A 20,055-nucleotide genomic window follows, 5' to 3' on the forward strand; every position below is an offset into this window, starting at 1 on the left:
CTCTTTCGGGTCGATTATTGTTTACGCGACCCCATAATCGACCCGATAATCGACCCAACTTCGAGCAATCAAAAAAGCCCTTTTGCGCATGTATTGGTGTCATTTTCGACGCATTTTGCGATGGTGTGTGTGTCATCTCTGGTTTGCGATGGTGTGCGTGTGTTTTCTGCACCCCTGCTCCGTAGCATTTTTCGGATGAATGTGAATAAAAAATTTGATGAAAAATATAATTTTCCACTGCACGCATTTATTATCACTCTTCAAAGATTCATACATATAAACTTTTCCTACACTACACTTACCAAATATGTTTTGACCCGGATAAGGCGAACGGCAAGCCACGGATGAGGCAGCGGCACGCAAAAGAATGCCCTCGAAAGCAATCATGATCTCCATCTAAAAAACACAAACCACATAGATTTTTCACTACCAGAACACTTTTCAACCTATTCACAAACACACAATACTCACCCTTAATAGTTTTCAGGTACGTCGTCGAAGAATTGAAGTCCGGAAGTTGTTGCAAATAAAAACATATCCTAATATCAGATTTGATTTTTAAAGAGCGTTGCAATCACTTACCACATTCAGTTGGCGTATGCAGCAATGCATGTCGCAAACCTTAGATATACCGTAGAAGGCAAGATTAATGGTAATTTACGGTAAAATAAACTCTTTTCACGAGAATTACTTGAGGCGTACGCATCCAGCCAGACCGCTTCCAACACAACCTCTCAAAACGTACGGCAGGGTTGCCATATCCAATCTGTAAAGAATATTAACATTAAAAAATATCAATAATTGCAAATAAAACTTCCAACAAGCAACAAATTACATATAATGTTACGTAATATAGATATTTTAATTGTTAAACTAGTTTTGGGGATAATCTGGCTCGTTTTGTTACGAATTATATGTTCGGAAACCCTCGTTCCAAATGATTACGATTTTTCATCTGTCGGAATGGCAACCATTCCTGCGATCACAACAAACACAGCCGGCGACTCGCTGCGTGTTATGTTTTTGATTTTTGATTATTATTTGATAAAACTTCTGTGTGTTATATGATTTCAAAAGTGTGTTGGCAAACCAATGTAAGTATGCTAGATCATATAAACTCGGTTTCATTTAGTGCTAATGTTTAAATCGTTTGTTTTTAAATGAAGGAGCAAGGCAACACAAACGCTGCCGGCGACTCGCTGTGATAACTTCTGCGTGTTATATGATTTCAAAAGTGTGTTGGCAAACCAATGTAAGTATGCTAGATCATTTAAACCCGGTTTCATTTAGTGCTCATGTTTAAATCGTTTGTTTTTAAATGAAGGAGCATGGATCTGCCAACGGTGGACGCCTTCGGCGACCATAGAAATGTTGGTGTTCAAGTAGGAGGTGAAATAACCCCGTAAGTATCAAAGCATTTAGCACGGTAAATTACAATCATTAATTGTTATTCTATCGTCTCGTTATTTTAGGGAAATGCACCAATCTTCCTCAAAGGAAAACGAAAACGAGGGACAATCTTGCTCCTGTAAAAATTTAATAATGAAGAACACGAAAGGGATCGTTTTGACTCAGCGTGTACTACGATCGGTCAACTCCAAGGTCGACAGTATCATGGTCATGCAAGCCAATTTATCCGCTAATTTGGAGCGAAATGCTACTAACAATTTAGCTTCAAATGTAGAGCAAAATGATGACAATACTCCCAGTACAAGAGAACCCACCCAGGAATTTCATATCGAAGCAGTGGAAACGCTCCCTTTGCTGTACACGTTTAACCAATTGCTAAGCTCCGCAGACTATTCGAAAAGGGTTCTAGATTGGTTAACACTTCGCTTTAGGCTAGATGACGATCCAGAACAAAAACTACATAGCGCATTCCATTTACTATTCTCTTCCAACGTCATCGCAAGGTGCTCGTGGACAGGAGTAAAAAAGGACCGATCAGCGGAGACAGCTGCCTTCCACAGTCTTAAAAACATCATAGAGTTATTCCAAAAAATCATTGGAGAAGACCAAGGAGACCAAGGAGATATCATTAAGAAATTCTTGATAAACAAATGTAAACATTCCAAACAAAGATCAGTAAATTTCGTAGGTTTAAGAAGAAGTGTGTACCGGAAATCACACTCAAAAAATACCAATGAATTGCTGTGAATTAGTAATTTTAGCCATGAACTGTTACTAATATGTTTAAGGTATGAACTGTGAATTAGTCCTGTAAGTGTGTAATGAACTGTGAATTAGTCCTGTGAACTGTTACTAATATGTTTAAGGTATGAACTGTGAATTAGTCCTGTGAGTCATGAACTGTTACTAATATGTTTAAGGTATGAACTGTGAATTAGTCCTGTAAGTCATGAACTGTGCATAATTACTTTCAATCATAAACTAACCATTGACATGAACTAAAACATTCTGCTAATCCATGAAATAAAAATAATGTAATTAAAGCAAAAGACATGTAAATGTTGATGATGTCCCACCACATTCCCGTGAATAGTGTTGAGAAAGTAACGTATTTCAATTTAATATTCCGAACGATTGCGCGCGCGAGTCTCAACACTATTCACATCCGTTAGTATTTATTAACATTTATATCCATCATCAAATTAAAAAATCATCATCATCATTTTTGTCTATCAGTCATCTATTCGCTAAACATACTTATTAACTATGCTACTTTTTCTATGGGTTGAGGGTAACTATATGTATCATGCGGTATTATGTTTGTTGATTTATGTATGAAAAAAATATAATATGTTAATAAAATCGAAAGTGCTATAGTCATGCAGTGTTTGTTACGAAGCAAAGGTATGCAGCAAAGGAAAAAAGGCGAGGGTTTCAGAAGGATGGTTGGAATCAAATTTATAACGCGACAGGGAACGATGCGGTAAAGGTACACAAACTAATTTACATAAGACAGCTGTTAAAGGAATCTTGATTATTCTTACAGGGGTATCTACATTTACTTTATACATGTGCAAGCTACTTGAGGAAAGGTGAAGTGGCCCAATATCATCTTCTGTGTCTATTGTAAATAACTCTTCCACATGATTAAAAAGTTTACCTACCAAACTGAACGAACCCGTAGGAGTTTTATGGGGTTTTATAAACTTAACTATGCCGAAGGATCGGGTCATGAACCATTGATCCTTCATGTTTGGCATTAACAAAAAATCGGCTGTTAACTGAATCCCGATCCCCGTTGGTGTTAATTTTGGATACGTTACAGAACAATGAAGTTTGGACGCAGCATTATTTATGGAAGCAAAATCACGTGATCTGCTTACCACTTGCTCCAAACATCTGTTCCCTGACCTCACACAACGCTTGAGAAAATTTAAATGATTTTCAAAACAATATGCAGAAAAATCATCCAGCGCACCATGATTTAAAACATCTCTGTACACATTATGCAGATTATGTACATTACTAACTAAATTAGATCGACCGTAATGAACTTTAAATGTTTTTACAAATAGTTTAAGAAGCCTTCCCGCTAGCACCCAGTTCGGTCTATGAAATGTTGAAGAGAATATTGTAATACTACTAAAATAAAGTAAGTAATGATTAAATGCCTCGATATACATGAAGTCCCTATAAATAATAATACTAATGTAATGGAGAAAAGAGCGGAACTCAGTCGCCTTCCAGAAAGGGAGCAGGTCGACGCCGCGGAAAGGTCGGTTGACTTCACTCGGCAGTTTAGTGCGAACCATAAATTTTGAAATGTTCTGCCTCTGCCAAGATGACCAATGGCCAAAACGGTCAAAGTCATTTTCTAAAAGACCTTTCAAAATTTTTCTAGTCACCCCACGATCAATTAGATGCAGACGATCACTCACTGGAAAACTGTTTATCATATCAACATTTTTCAAGTCTTCCAGTGGTGATCTTACCTCTTTATGGTGGTCTGCATCTAATCTGGCTCTGAACCCTGCATCTGTACGTGGTTCAGCATCCACAGAATCAAAGACAACTTTTTTGTGGCTTTTTAAATAGTCTCCTATCACATGGCAGCCGGTGCATCCGTGTTTAGATTGGAACCCCTTTACGGATTTAATAAATGACCGTGCCGGAGAATCCGCTATAAAAGCACTTATCGCCACATCGACATATTTATCCCCAAATTCCAAACCATTATCCATTAGTGGATTCATTTCGTCGACAAAGGGACGCAAATATTGTTCCACTTCCTCCGGTTTTTTTTGACCCATGTAAATACCGATAGGCATGATCGGTGCATTGGGTAGCTCTTGTACCTTAATTAAAATTGGCCAAAACTGAACAGGCGAACTATTGAAAAGAGGGAGACCGTCTATTGAAACCTGAATTGTAAAAGTAGAAACATCGGGAATAGTATCCCCAAAATATTGACGCAAAACTGTTTCTACACCCTGATACCACATACTGCCACCACTGATTCTAGCTAATTCTGATCCAACCCCACTAGCGGTTTTATGGAATGTTCTTGTATCTTTGGGCAAATCTGGTTTAAAAAAATTTCTTAGAATGGCTAAAAGTAAATTTGAATGGTCTCGGGAAAGGCGAGAAATACTAAAAAAGAATTTTAATGAATGTTCAAAACCTTTTCCCTTAAGAAAACTGTAATTTTTTGGCCATGTTTCATATATTCCCTCATCATTTTCGTCTAGGTATTCCTCATATTGCACTTCATACTCGTACTCTACACCTTGTTCAACACTACAGTCTACGTTGATATCTACTTCACTAGAATTATTGTCGCTTAAAATACCATCATGCACCAAACCATCGTTAATCAAACTATTATCATGCACCAAACCATTGTTAATCAAACTATTATCATGCACCAAACCATCGTTAATCAAACTATTATCACGCACCAAACCATCGTTAATCAAACTATTATCATGCACCAAACCATCGTTAATCAAACTATTATCATGCACCAAATCACCATCACTTGATCTTTCTACATCTAAATCTATGCTTGACGTCGGAGGTGCATCACGATGATCAGCGATGCCCGCCACGTCCGCTGCAAAAACAAAACAACATAAAATTACTTTTTGTAAATCACTTTTGCAGATCATTTTTAACCTATCACCAGCTGATCCAATGTTCAGCATGTTTAAACAAATAATCTACTTTCCTATTACTATTATTATGCTTATGTTTAATATGAACATAAAATAGTGAAATTCTTTATAAATATCAACTCACCGAGAGGCCATGAGAAATCCGCATCATCCATCAGCTGATCCTCCAATCCATCCACGGAATGCATTTCATCGCCGAGTTGATTCGAAGTGCGGCGCTCTAAATGGTAATTCCGTTGGTACGATTGTCGAAATTGCTTTCTATCCATACTGAATGCTAAAAAACAAACCAAAATTTTAGGAAAATGTTGATTTTTTAGTTTTAATTACCAAGACGATTATGCTCTGCTATTATGCTTCGCTTCGCTTGATGAAGTGACGCGTCGTCAAAAATGGCGACTTTTCAGCAATTTGCAGCACTAACACATTGACACACTATGTTTTATGCGAGCTCGCCGTGTCCGTACACGAAGCTCTCATGAGCGATCCGGTGAAAGGTGAGACAGCACGAAAACATTCATAGGAGCGAAAGAGACAGCATGTACTCGAAGAAAATATCCCTCTGCTCGAAAAAATATCCTTGTCATACGGGTCCAAACTGCTTCGTCGTTTACACCACTGCAGTTTCAGGAATCGAATATTCCGTGCTTCGATTTTTGCCAGTTTCGACCCGTGGATTCGTCTATAGCAGCAATTTCAGTTTAAATTAAGTGCCGAAAAAATCCGTTAAAAACGGTACGGCTTGCTTGAAATATCTTTTACGGTAAATGATTTGCTTGCATGAATTTTTGCGAGAGCGAAAAGCGCCCTCTATAGGCCGAACAGCCGAAGCATGTGAGGAGGGGAGGAAAATCAAGATCCCGAAGCAAGATCCCCAAAACGGACCAGGAACAACGAAAAAGGATTCTAAACCCTTTACTGTCGACATACTTTGGTCATCGTCGTAGGAACAGAGGCGAGACCGCACATCGTGGATGAATGGAGACAGCTTTTAGCTGAAGCCCCAAAGTAAGACGGAGAGCCCCAAAGTCAGACGGAGATCGACCGGCTGAAAGGGACCTCCATAAGCCTCGGACTAAGCCCCTGGCCCCAGCTGTACACGACCTCCTAGAGCGTCGATGGCGATACGGATACCCGTACGGGTCACCGTGTCGGGGCGAGTTCTGCCGTGTCGTAATATTTTTGTTTGTATCGGGTTCGTAAAAGTTGACTACGGTTACAATCCCAGGATGGAGGAGGTTAAAGGTAATATGTGCTGTCCCTACAACGTGCCGTCCTATTTTTGTTCATCCTCGTTACCGCTGGCCAGGTAGCCAGTGATCAACGAAGATGGAAATAATTTCGCCCGTCTGCATGATCCGAATGTGATCGATGGGTACAGCACATCCGCAGCAAGGGTCAATGTTAATCGGTCGGTCAACGACGAGTACCGCGGACGATTTGGCGGACGTTTTGAAACATAAAACCCTCCACAAAAACCGATCGGTACGAGGTATCAATTTCGTAGTTTACACAGCCATTCATCAGTGCGCTATACTGTAGCGCTGATGTTGAATTACTCGAAATGAATGGTAAATGGTACGCAATTTCGGGAGTGATTTGCGACCATTGGAAGCATACGAAATAGCATGTCATCACAGCCTGGGGAGGGTCCGCATGTCTTTCGCATTTGTATATTCATCCGATCTCGGATCCATCGTCGAATGGCTGTCGGAAGATGGCCTTCCGATGAGGTTTCCTCCTGTTGCTTCATCCCCCTTCCACCCCTTTCCAATGCCTGTGAAGTAATCTGCTACATTTTAAAACTGTGTCACATTACCATAGAGCGGTCTTCCCTGAGGATTGCCGGTTGGCCATCTCTATTGCTAGGACGGTGATGCGTGGAGTTTCGCCGGCTATTCTCTCCGGGCTTTTTGCGTTTTGCGACGACACTACTGGCCTAAAATACGATGATATAATGACTCCATCGGCTTGGCACATTCAGCGCGCCGCATCGACCGACCGTTTAGCCATCCGCTTTTGGGCGTAGCGAACTCGAAAACGGGATGAACTAAGAGATTTTATTTTAAGCGGAGGGAAAGCATTTGCGACGACACGACGGTGAATCTTCTCCTTACGTGCGAACCGTTTCGTGGGATGATTACTATTCATCTATGCTAAAAAGTTATGCTGCATGCGGTGGAAGGCTTTCCACTGCGGTCGCGACCGCGCGTAGAAACCGGCCACCCTCGCGAGAGAATCGCGGACTGGCATTGGCTGGAAGGCGAAAACTGCATACGCGAGCGCCTCGTGCGCACGTTTGGCGGTTACGTCTCCGTCGTCTGCGTCGCTGGCCATAGATCGTGCTGGAGAGCATCACCGATCAGTAAAGATGCTGCTCGTGAGCAACCACTCCTCCTCCTCCTCCTCCTCCTCCTCCTCCCCTTCTACCTTCTTTTGCTCGTCACATAAGGGCGGGATGCGTATTCGTATTCAATCGGTGACGTTGAGAGCTTTTATGGTAGCCGGAATGAGCTGCTCAACTGACAGCGATACACGCTGCGTGGTAGGTGGTAGAAGCTACATTTTGATATGGGAAGAGAGCTCGTGCGACATGTGGCATCAACCGATCGCCCATTGACTGTAATCGAATCCGATCGACGCCGATCGGTATGTAACAGCGTATCATAAGGTCACTGCGCGAGTAGTGCCTCCCTTTGTGCACGCACCCTTCAATAGCGGAGGGCTTGATGTAATTTTATTTGTGTGCTCTCCTGCGCCTGGTGATCGGTTCGGGAAGGCCTCTCTAGGCTCGCGGGAAGTGGTGCTCTCAAGAACCTTAGCACCCTATTGACCTGGGGAACGACTTTCGATGATTGCTCCCCGTCGTCGTCGTCGTGGTCGTCAAAAGTATGTCGCGTGAGATGCGCAACTCCGTCTCCCGCAAAACTGGTATGCTGCGGCCCATTCCAATGATCTCTTAACGGCTGCTGCTGCTGCTGCTGAGAGCAAAGTGGAGCTGTCAATCTTCCTCCATTTTGCCAAACGATAACAACGCTTATGCGCGCGAAGAAGACCCAAATTCAAAACGCACTCCGCATGCCACGCGGCTGGCGACAATGAGAGTGGCGAAGCGACGACATTCACAAACGAAGCCCCGGCGGAGCAGGGAAACCGAGCACAAAAGCCGAGAAATCGCATTCACGCGATCGACGGCCACGAGGTTACGACGGCGGCGACGGCGAGCATTTCTAACTAATGCGTGATCTATTAACGCCATTTGCCGGTCGAGACTCGTCGGCTAGCCCAGCTAGAGATAAGCCCCGACGGCCCCACCAGGGTGGACGGCTTTCACGACCGCCGGTAACGGGGGGGGCGATAAAGTTATGTCCGTGTGGTTCCGTGGAGAGTCCTTTCGAGGCTTTAGAGATGAGCTGCCGGCCTTGGTGCGTCAAAGGGTCAACCCCCATCTATGCATATCAACTAACTGTCAGCTGCGTTCGATTTCGGACTGCAGACTGGTGAGCAGCCCTTCGATCGAGGCGCATCCCTTAACCTTGTCGGTGAGGATTAGATTCCAACCGTCGGCTAGCAACGGTCACGGTCGCAGCACCATAAACTGCCCACGCGCGAACACGTTCGTTCGTCGTCGATCAACCGGAGCGGAGTTCTGTGACAGAAAAGGGAATGATGATCAAGATCCGCGTGCGTTAGGCATTTGTCACTCGTCCCAGGATTGGGTCGGCTGCGAGGCACCGACAGACGATGAGCAGTGGCAGTGAGAATTGATTAATTCATTACTCCAGCCGATACGATACGTCTTGTTGCTTCCAATTAAGTGCCTCGACTTCGACAGTGTGAACTGTGGGAGAGAAAGGACATCGAAGTGAACGATTGAAGTTGGCAGTCGTTTGGAGCAATGGCGTCAATTTAATGAGTCACACCGATGACGCCAGTCAGCGTTGATCTAACCCCGAAAAGCCTCTCGCTGCGTGCGTTGGTGGGCTGCGATGCTGTGCTTCGACTTCGAGCTAATTATGCTCACCGTCGGTGTCGCGAATATGATCTCACGCTCACCGGCCCCGGTTTGCGAGATCATGACGATCGTTTTTGAGAATTTAATTACTTCTCGAAAGGGGTGAGTGGTAAGCAGTGCGGTGTGTCCATTCTCCGGCTGCAAATTGAAAACACGTGGCCGATTGGCGACTGCAATGCATATGTATGGAGCCATTGTTTGATAATGTTCCAGGATGTGGCATTCACACCTTCTTGTTGCTGCTGCTGCTGCTAGCCTATATAGAGCCATCAATCAATGCGCACCGATGTCCACAACCATTACCCTTGACATGCGTTCCAATTGATGTGATTTGCTCATTTCACAAATCAAAAGCCAAACCTGTAACGCCACACAGTAACTGTAACCATCGACGTCGGCCATCCTTTTCGGTTCGAGCTGGAGGGCCTTCGGTAAAGCGTGAAAAGTATGATTTGTATGTCAGTCCAGCATAGGCGAGTGAAGGAGGCACCGAAAGGGACCGGGCACATTAAAATATTTGTCACCCACTTTTGGGCCTACCACCTACCGGCGGTCCGGCACGTTTCGGTTGTTGCGCCAACAGCTTCACGCACATGAATGGGTGGCGCCTCTGCCTGAGCCAAAGGCCATCAGACTCCTTGTTTTAATAGACGTCATAAATCATGATTGGGAGCCCGCGCGCGCGTTGTATGGCGGGCTATTGTAAGGACTTCGATGATACAACCGTTCGGTGGTGCGTTGGCATGGCGCGCATTCGCAGAAGCACTGGTACGGTACGCGCTGGTGCAGTCTTTCCCCTCTGGTCTTTGTCACCGTTGCATAATCCTGCAGCCAGGGCAGCAACGGCCCGGCGACGCAATGCATCTGCACGCGTGCATATTTGATGCAAAAAATAAAACGGGGAAGCCTGGCAGAACCGATCGATCACCGTGGGCAATGTGTGGCCGATCAGACGGTCGGTCGGTCGGTCGGTCGGTCGGTTGGTCACCATCAGCCACCAGACACACTAAGCATGACACCGTCGTACCATCAAGGAAGATGAAGCCATCGATCCTGATGTGGCCAATGTTGTTGTTGTTGCTGCTGCGACTGTTGCTGTTGTTGAGAAGTGCCGTCGAAAATGATGAGCACAAGGATGATGGAGTTCTCTGCGGCAAAAAAGGCAGCTTGCCAGCAGCCTAGCATGGCCCGAATCGGGAAAGGTTACGGAGAGGAAATAAACGATCGGATAAGATAGCGCATTGTAATGAATGAGCGCCGCGCGCGACTTTACGCCGACGTGCGCAACGGAGTGGCCCACAAAAAAAAAGGTCCGCTCCAAAACAAGACCACGATCGCGCAGGTCGGCGATCGGTTGCGGGGGTTCAAGATATCTTTACAAGCCAAAGCAGGGCGGGTTCGTGGGCTTCAGCCTTGTGTCTGGTTTCCTGTGGCAGTAACAACAACACAATCGAAGGTACGATATGATAAAAGGATGTTGATGGTTCAGCTGGAGGTTAGGAGCAACTAGATCGTAAGCGTTATGCGATGACACGTCTACTGGAGAGAGAGTTTTGTGATAAAATGGAGATTATTCTCGCACCTAATAAGTTACATTTCAAGAGACAAGTTCTTGTTATGTTCCAAAATAAAATGCTTAGTGTTTCAATTATTCAAGGCAGAACTGGAGACATGCAAAATATACTTGTTAAGTAAAAATGTTGTTTAAAAATAAACTCTTGTCATCTGAGCAAAAGCGAGGCTGAAACGATTAAAAGCATAAACTGATCAATAGGATTCGTGCACGTAACGATTAGCATATATCGAACGTAACGTTTTTGTCTATTTTTATACAATCTGACTGATCCGGCTGGCGGATGGAAAAACCGAGATTCACCGCATGCAACCGAAAGATCATAGTAGCAGGAGTAGAAGAAAAGGATGGAACACCGTATGATCGGACTGATACACACTGGTAGCAACTGCACCAGGAACGATCCCTGGCCCAGGCCTAATACGTCACCGATATGCGGGCACATGCGAAAATGTTAAAACCTGACATTTCGACGATCGTCTGCGTGCGGTTCACTGTCATGAATCAGGAGCGCTGTTTTTTTGGGGGGGAAATAAATATCCAGTAGAGTGACATAGTATATGAGATCCCCGGAACGGACATTCGGTGGCCGACACCCCATGGGTCCCATTGGTGTCGTCAAGGCGACGACTACAGAAACCGAACGATTGACGACCGACAAGGCGCGTAGCATTTCTCCACTGGCGATGGTGCGATGGCTGGTGTGGCCATTTCAATGCGGTTAACCTTCTACTCATGTGCAGATGAGCTCGACCAGCAATAGATGATGCCGCTCTTTACAACAAAACGATCTCCTAATACCGCCAAAGCAGCACGGAACCCGAATATCTCGTTGTTTCGTTTGTTGCACGGGCATTGCACGCTGGTTCACTCTCACTCGGTTGGTTACTCCCACCGTCACCAAAAGTGTGCGGTTTCTGTTCGTTCGTTCGTTCGCTCGTTCGTTTCGTTAGTTCGACGCTTCGTACACTACTGCCCTAGCGTGGGGCCATGCGCCAGAAGATGCGCCCGAATCTGCGAATGCGATCGTCAAACACCGGTGTGGACGTTTTCGGCAGCAGCAGCAGCAGCAGCAACAGCAGGATCCGGCGACGTGAACCATCGCCACTGGAGGAACAACGGAGCGGAGCCCGCCAGTAGCGGTGGAGGGAGTAGTACCCATCGTCGGGCTTCGACGACGCTGAGCGGCCCTGCTCGGGTAGCTTGGTGGTCGATCCGGTAGAGTTTGCTGGCGCTCCGTTGTCTGGCGTATAAAGGTAGTCGATTGAGGAATCCTGCGCTTCATTCGTGGTCTCCTGCTGCACGACGGCACATCAGATCGGGATTCGAGATCTTCGACGGAATTAATTCTTGGTATTCCGTGTTGGGTTACGCACGTTACGTTTGTTGCTGGATGCGTTAGTTTTCTGGAAGAATTCAGCCCGTTCGTTAGTGTGCTCAGTGATACGGTGCTAAAGTGATGCTTGTGATGCGCCACAACTAGGCGTTTGGACGTTTTAAAACAGAAATTAAACGGAACTAGTGGTACTGTTTTCTGTGATAGAGTAGAGACTTTTGGAGAGTTCAAGTGCCCTTTTACCGAAGAGCTACGTGATACAAGATGGTGAGTACGAGCACGAGCCCAACGGATACACCGCATTTCCACAAGCGTTCTTAGCATTCCTGCACTAGTAGCAGCCAAACGTTCGTATTCCACTATTAAGGAAGTGCTGCTCCACTACCTCCAAGCTGGTCTATCTGTTGCGATCGGGAAGCTTGCCGTGCAACCTTTCGAATGCCCCCGCCTTCACTTTGCATAACAATGGTAGAAGATCGTTTGCTCTTTTTTTTGGGCGAAAGTGGCAAGAAAGTCTTGCGGCTGTTCACCGGCGGGGCTATAAGGTCGCGCGATCTTTGAATGTTACCGCGACCGCCAATGCTATACTTGCATTCCGTTATGCAACGGACCCGCCTTGAGCATGAGGCGGCGAGCAGGAGATCATCATTAATCGTCTGGGACTAGCCACAGCCATGACACAAGGCGCGAAGGGAAGATTCTTCGCCGATCTGCACTAAGACCGGAGTAATAATGCTCAACTGGACAGTTGTTACAGCAGCGGTTGGGGGAACGTAGCCCCTTTGAAATCGATACGCCACGGCCGCATGACACGGCTAAAGCACGGGATGTACCGTGTTCGATGGCCATCTTACGGTACGACGACTCTTGGGTTTCGGGGATGACCGATGGAGCTTTCTGGGAATGCGATTCTGTGCGGTGCTTGCTGTTACCGTTCGGTAATGATGCGTGATTGCGTGATGCATTCGGTGTGTGACGTTGTTTGACCCGTTTTGATGGGTACGGGAAGGTACGGGATGACTGGAGGACGAACACGAAGCCGACGACACTGCCATTGATAGACTCATCCTCAACTTATCGCTGCTGGACCCGGGACCTGGCCGTTTGGCGAGTGAAAGGGAAAACTGGTCTCACCCACTGGGGAGATGGATGCTGGGATGGATTGCTGGTCCCGTGGCTGAATCGAATGTGCGTGAATGACCGTGTTTGGTACGCTCCACCTTCTCTCTCTCTCTCTTTCTTTCTCTTTCCCGCCAGTAGGTGGCCGGGAAACGATTTTTCCCATTAGATCACTCCCCGAAATAGAAGAAAAGAGAAGATGGAGAAAACCACTGCGCTTGCTTAACCAATCCCCGTCAGATCGGGAGATCACTCACAGAAGGAGATCACTTCTTTCACTTCTGACCAACCGACAACATCTTGCAAAAGGCACACAATCGGGCAAGGCACGCCAGGCGTGCCCGGACGGGACTGCTCGGAACAGCTGGGTAGCGCACGCTGGTGCTTGGTTAGGAAATGCATTCCAAATTAGGGCCCCAAAAAACCGACGGTCCCACCAGCTTCTAGCTGGTGGTCTGTGGCTAGAGAGCCATAACCTCAAATCAAAAAACCACCACCAACGCCACCATAAGCGTCGGAATACATGAAATCCATGTCTCGCCTCATCAGTTTATGATTGTTCTGTCGGTTAAAGGTAAGGTGGAGGAGGAGGATGAGAAGCAGGAGAAGGCTCGCCGACAGTTCTTGCATAACTTCCCTGGCACTAGTGCACTGCGTGCGTTAGACTTTCATCTGCTGTTCGAACCTGCTGGCGGCTGCTGCTGCTGTTGCTGCTGCGTGAAGCTCTATCAGCTTGTCATCATATCAGAACGCAGCTCGCTCGCGTAATTGGAGTTCGGCGCAGTTGCAGCGCATCACCTTGAAACCGCGTGACACAGTCCGCCCGCTGTGAGCTGCTCGAACTAGAGCACCACAAACAACAGACCATAAATTGGTAATTACTAATGACAGTAGCTTCATTTTTCGGGGGAGTTGGTAGTGGGGAAGGTGATTGGTCCGGTACAAACGCTAATTTGTGGCAATAAACTGGCCACCCGGCGCCACTGGAGGGAAAGGAAAGGGGGCGAGGGGGATGGCATGAAAGGGGTAATGAGATGAGACTTTCCTAGCCATTAATCGCAATTCGGTTTCAATTCTTGAATTAAACGTTGTTTTTGCCATCCACCTTCCTCTCGTTCGCCTACGCGACCTCCGTCACCGTTGGAACAATCGCGGACCATCGCAAATCGCGCCATCGGTGACGCAATAGGCCCGGCCATCCGTCCGCCCGGGAGGGAATTGATTTGGCCACAAAACAGATGACCGACTTTCTCGCAATCTCGACCGGTATGGGGACGGACCGTTCGGCAAAGGTCAAACTGAATCCATTGCCACCGGAGGGATGGCTACCGGGCTTCCCGGGAGTTCATCAGTCATCAAGGTTAGCCGTGCAAAGGAAATGGGCTGCTCTATAGCTGGAGGGCTGGCACTGGTAGAACGCATCCGTAGGACTGTAGGTATCTGCCCGGCATCTCTGTTGTTGTGGGACTCTGACTTCGGATGTATTTGGAGGCCATACATTACACAACGTCTGGTGGCCATAGAAGTACGGTACCATTCGTTTACCACTTCCACCGGGAGGCCACCGGGGGCCTCTTGAGAGACTAAAGATGCGCCACTTGATGTTTTTTACTTTCACCGGGAAACGGCCCGCGGTGGTCCCATCCATTGCAACTCGTCTCCCATCGTCACCAGATCGATAGTGTGGATTCGCGTGCCGGCAGTCTATTTTCGGATGAGGCTCTACTAACCAGCATACAGCAGGCACTAGGCACCACTCGGTAGAAGCACACTGTCGCGATGTCACTTCTTGCAGGTTCGTGGCCCATACCGTGGCCACTTTTTTGCACATCGCGAACTACCGCAGCGCGCTCTCTCTCTCTCTCCCTCTCGGTCACCTTCACCGGCGATTGCGCGCGATTGTGGTCGCGTCACCGTGGGCTGATATAATGGGTTTGATTCGGTCGGCCACTCATCAGACACCTATGCATATGTCCCGCGTGCGTCCTGATTGGAGTCTCTGCGTGTTGATTTGAACATTCGTGACGTGGTGGACTGGTCCCCGGTATTTGGACCGCAGGCGACCATTCGATCTTCAAAGTTCATCGCGGTAACGGTATGATGGTTACTGTGTCGAGTGTGTGTGTTTACTTTTGCATAACTTCTGATGCTCGATCTCGATGCGCATCCCGTTTGGATCGCAGACACGGGCCAGGGTTTGCTAATTGTGGTGAAAGGAACAGTGGCATCACTGTTTGGGACATGCATGTTTGTTCGCTGGATCGAGATGAAATGAAAGCGAGGCACATCGAGGTGATCGAGCAGAGGATTCTCACGGAGGAACGAACAAGGGAGTGCAGTGCAGAGGTCAACGGCTAGAAGATCGGGTTCTCATCCCAAGCGTGCTCCAAAGGTTTTTGATTTGAAAATCCTTCTATAGCTTTTTTGTTCGTTTTTTTTTCTTTTCGTTTTGATTTTCCAGACGTGGAAGCTTCTCATATTGGTCGCATGCCTGACAGCGAGCGGTCTCGCAAGGCCGGACGTATCGCATCTCTTCAAGAAGACCGGCGCTGCCAGTGGTGGTGACAAGCAAAAACGGCAAAACATCATCGAAGCATCGGTCGCAGTCAGTGGGGGGAATGGATCGGTAGCGGCGGCTGAGATTAGATCGAATGATGCAGCAATAGTCGAAGGTCCGGCCGTGCGAATCATGCTGTTCCCGCTGGAGGACAATCAACCGTCACCGTTCCGTCGGTTGGAGGATCGCACGGGCTACAACTACGATAAACCGGACGCTCCGCTCGATGTGCATCCCGACTCGAATCTGGTAAGTCCCGTATCGACCCAGGCCCCGGAGTATCTACCGCCAGAGGGAGGCGACGAGACGGTGAACCTCGTTGATATACTGCTGCCGAGCAAACCATCGACAACCACGACGACAACGACGACGACAACACCCGGAACAACATCCCGTACGACCAGCACTACGACCCCGGTTCCGACAACAACCACCACCACGACAACAACTACTACTACTACGACTAGTGCACCTTACACCACCAATGGGATCGCGAGTACACCACAAGAATTCGACGGTGAGGAGGGTTACGGTTACAAGAAGCCCGAGATCATGCTGCCAACGAACATCAACGAGGTGATTGGGGAGGCGAGCGATATCAATCAGCTGGCGACCACGACGGAACCAACCACCACGACCACAACGCCCCGAGCATCGCTCGAGTATCTGCCCCCCAAACCCAAACCGGACCTCGATGCACCGAAAGGTCCTAGTACCGTCGAACCGTTCCCGGAGACGACCACGACCACGGGTCAACCTCAAACGCAATCCCCGACCACGGTGACGACTTCGACGTATGTCTTCCCGACCGAAACGCAGTACACGAAAGTGCCGGAAGTGCCATCGGTCTACCCGGATGCCTCCGGTTCCGTGTCGACCGTGGTACGACCACAGCCAACCACGGAAGTCCCATCGACATCGGCACCGGAGTATCTACCACCGGACGACGAGGCTGGCGCTGGCTTCCAGATAATCGTGCGCACCGGAACGGATGATGCGGAGGAAGCAAGTGATGCAGGTACCACCACCACCGTCGTCGCTACGACCGTTGCTCAATTCGCTGAGCCCAGCACCACCACCACCACCGTCGCCGGGCCTGCCTTCTCGCCAGAAATTGATAGTCTTGTGAGAGAGACTTCCACGGTACAACAGCAGGAACTGGAGCCAACGATCACGACCACCACCACAACGACAACGACGACAGCGGAGGAACCAGCACCCACAACGGTGGCAGCTGCGACTCCCGCTCCCAACTACAGCACAACCGTGATAATACAGGAGACACCACAGGAAGACACTTCGTCGATGGTTTCGCTGATCAACCAGCTTCAGGAGATGCTCCAGATTGCGGCCCAAGCGGAAGGTTTCGCACCGGGGGTGCGCTTCAATGAAGAGGAAGAGACAGCGACAAGTACAACCGGAGCGCCTTCCACGAGCTACACGACCACTTCGACTGTGACAACGGTACAGCCTACCCCGGCCATTACGGAACCATCATCAACGGAAGCACCGACGTCGGAATCGGAACCCACCGAAAACCCATCGGCACCACCCCTAGAAGCAAGAATATCACCAGACGAACCGTCGGGACCGTCACTGATCGATCTGATTTCCCCCGCAATCACTACGATGCTCGGTGTGACGACGGCAAACGATACGATCACGACCTATCGGCCACAGGCCAGCAGCCAAATGACGACGATCGCACCGCAGGAATCGAATGCCGATGAGACGGAGGTGCAACCAAGGATAGCGGATCCGAACGATGAAGGGTACAACTACCAGATGCCGGACAATAGCTTCGCCGTACCGACGGTTGCACCATCGCACACGCTCGAAGCCGATGGCTATCACTACAAAGTTCCTTCAGTGCCGTTCCCGTAGACACGTGTGTGTGTGTGCGCGTGTGGCGTGCGACGACGACGACGACGACGACCGGAGGCGGCCAACCACCACCATCTTCAGTATCAGGAGTACTTGTTTGCAATAAGGAGGCTAAGTACCCATTTTCATTCCGTCTCCCATTGGCCCATGGGCCATCCGTTATTCAATTTTAAGGCAAAACACACACATGCACACACACATCATAAACACATTTCATCCGATCGCGCACCACGACGCCATATTCCAAATTAGCTGAGGTAGGTCTAGGGAGCGAGATCACGTCCATTGAGTCGACATGCCGTGTCGCTGAATCATTGGCGGCCGTCTGCCAGCCACGGGATGGTTGATTCCTTGGTCCATATGTAACATTAAAAACGAATCTCTTCACATCCAAAAAAACATCTCATCGGAGCACGTCGGTGAGTGAGCGATCGATGGTCACACACAACAGTTGTGGCCACAAGCCAAGCGTTGTTTCTTAATTCAATCCGGACACTTGGATCTCGTTGCACTTGAGCCGCAATAATCGTAGAGTGCTGCTGCCCAAGTGGCCGGCGATTCGGAGTGGAGGCTGCTAGACTACTAGATCGCTGGATCGCTTTTGCAGCGCGGCAGTTATTTTGCAGTTGCAGCCTCGCCTTCTCGAAGCCACGCGAATCAGATCGACGACGACGATGAGGACGATGGTCTGCACCTCATTCATCATTTTACGCGCCCGTTTAATGATTTATTATCCGGCGCATAATAACCCAATCCGACCCAGTTCCGATTGTCTGACAGTGTCCAGCAAATCCAGCAAAACGGCCTCGGCTTTTTCGGCTGCATGATGCAACCGGCCAGGCGACCTCAAATGCGGCCCCCCAACACAGACACACACACACAATAAGCGAAGGTTTTTGCTATTTATTTGGACCCCCCTGCTTCCAAAATGTCTTATTCTCGTTTCATTTGCGTCTCGCGCGCGCCAGAGCGCCAGCGCAAGCGCAGCATAAACATTGCGCACCGCAGAATGGTCTTATCAAAACATGCTGCCTGTTGCCGTTGCTGCAGCCTCCAGAGACCGCCGCCGACGACCTATGCGATCGACTTTGATCGCACCGCGTGGCACAAGACCACGCGGCCCGGTTGCGGTAATGATTTTGTGGGGCCGTGAAGCATGTTTTGACTTGGCAGGCGCGCGTACACTCGGCCTCGCCCTCGCCCTCGCCTTCGATGCGAATCCAGCCCAATTAAGTCCAAGCATTCCCCAGCCGCAGAGGTTATGTCTTCTTCATCTTCTTTTTTTTCTTCCACCATCATCGAACGAATGGAACGGAATTCAAATGCCCTCGAGAGAGAGAGAGGGCGGCGCATCAGCATCTCACGCCGCCACCACCACCACATTATGCTGCTCTATGCGGCCATTGTACCGAAATCGGGCGCGAGCGAGTTTAGCTCCAGCATCGCACCGCACCACGCCACAACCACCACCGGACCGCAATGCATTCCCGGGGGCAGATAATAAAACGAGAAAAATGACCGATTTCCACACACACACACACAGCTTCGCGGGGCCGTTTGCCGATTTGGGCCGAATCATCGGGCGCACAGAGACGACCCAGTTAGTTAGGGCTGATGCTGATGTCTGTTGATGTTGCTGCTGCTGCTGCTGCTGCAACCATCGAGCAACCAACCCAACAGACCGTGCCTCATCCACGCGAACGCGGATTTCCTAATTGCTGGTAACCGAAACCGTTCAACGAGACTCCCCGCTGCCCTGCCCTGCCCTGATAGAGCTGTTTCGAGGGGGTCCGGGGTCTGTGGCGTTTAGATTAGATATTCCATTCATACTTCCAGCTGCTGCTGCCGCTCGCTGTGCTATGGAAAGCGAGTATGATCGCTAGTCGTGGTGGTGGAGGCTGCATTTTGAGGTAGAGAATGAAGGGTTTTGCAAAACACGCAGCAAACCATACCGCAGCTCGTGATAACCGACGTGATGCCAGGCCAGGTGCCAGCAGATGCCAGAGCTACGCTCCACTGTTGCTTTGGCACGCGACCCCCCAAACTTTTATGCGGCTCCCATGATCGATGTTGATTGGTGGTGGTTAGGATGAGAGCGACTCTAACGTTGCTTCACTCTTCTTCTTCTTCTCTTTTCTTGTGAGGCACGCAAAGGCACGTTCCACCCCCCCCCTTTGGTGGCCAGTTTCATTTATCTCAATTATCGGGAAAACAGCCACTGCCCGTGAAGCCGCGCTCCTTCGGCGGGATCCAGGTACAGGTCCGGTTTCGGTGGAATTGGAATCGTTTAAGGCACGCACATCATCGTCGCCCGTCGTCGTCAAGTGCGAGCGTACGAGCGCAATTTGTGGTTTCATTTTCAATTACCCGCCCCCTTGGGTGCGAAGATGGATAACGTTTTAACGCATCATCGATCCCGGGTATTGGAGTCGTTGCATGACGTTTTGCACAAACCTTCGGTGGCTGCATCTTCGATGTGCGTTATGC

The 20,055-nt window shown here is 48.5% G+C and overlaps 2 protein-coding genes across 5 annotated transcripts; one reads left to right on the forward strand and one right to left on the reverse strand.

Moving 5' to 3' along the window:
- Positions 1-124: 124 nt before the first annotated feature.
- Positions 125-5,435, reverse strand: LOC125954985 (uncharacterized). Of its 4 annotated transcripts, none has more exons than XR_007469076.1 (3): positions 5,209-5,435; positions 583-766; positions 125-472 (listed from the first exon to the last, which is right to left on the reverse strand). XR_007469076.1 is itself a non-coding variant. In XM_049685760.1 (2 exons), the coding sequence occupies exons 1-2, from the start codon at positions 5,351-5,353 to the stop codon at positions 2,802-2,804; spliced, it is 2,367 nt and encodes a 788-aa protein (XP_049541717.1). In that variant the 5' UTR covers positions 5,354-5,435; the 3' UTR covers positions 2,483-2,801. The 4 variants fall into 4 exon arrangements, 1 of the variants encoding a protein (XP_049541717.1); XR_007469077.1 differs by having other exon boundaries at positions 125-396; positions 472-766; XR_007469075.1 differs by having other exon boundaries at positions 125-766.
- A 6,757-nt stretch (positions 5,436-12,192) lies between these two features.
- LOC125955603 (mucin-5AC-like) lies at positions 12,193-17,630 on the forward strand. The gene is made up of 2 exons (XM_049686742.1): positions 12,193-12,275; positions 15,589-17,630. Exons 1-2 carry the CDS (start codon positions 12,273-12,275, stop codon positions 17,566-17,568), a joined length of 1,983 nt encoding a protein of 660 aa, XP_049542699.1. The 5' UTR covers positions 12,193-12,272; the 3' UTR covers positions 17,569-17,630.
- Positions 17,631-20,055: the final 2,425 nt, after the last annotated feature.

The sequence above is a fragment of the Anopheles darlingi genome, chromosome 3 (genome assembly GCF_943734745.1).
Source record: "Anopheles darlingi chromosome 3, idAnoDarlMG_H_01, whole genome shotgun sequence".
Lineage (NCBI taxonomy): Eukaryota > Metazoa > Arthropoda > Insecta > Diptera > Culicidae > Anopheles > Anopheles darlingi.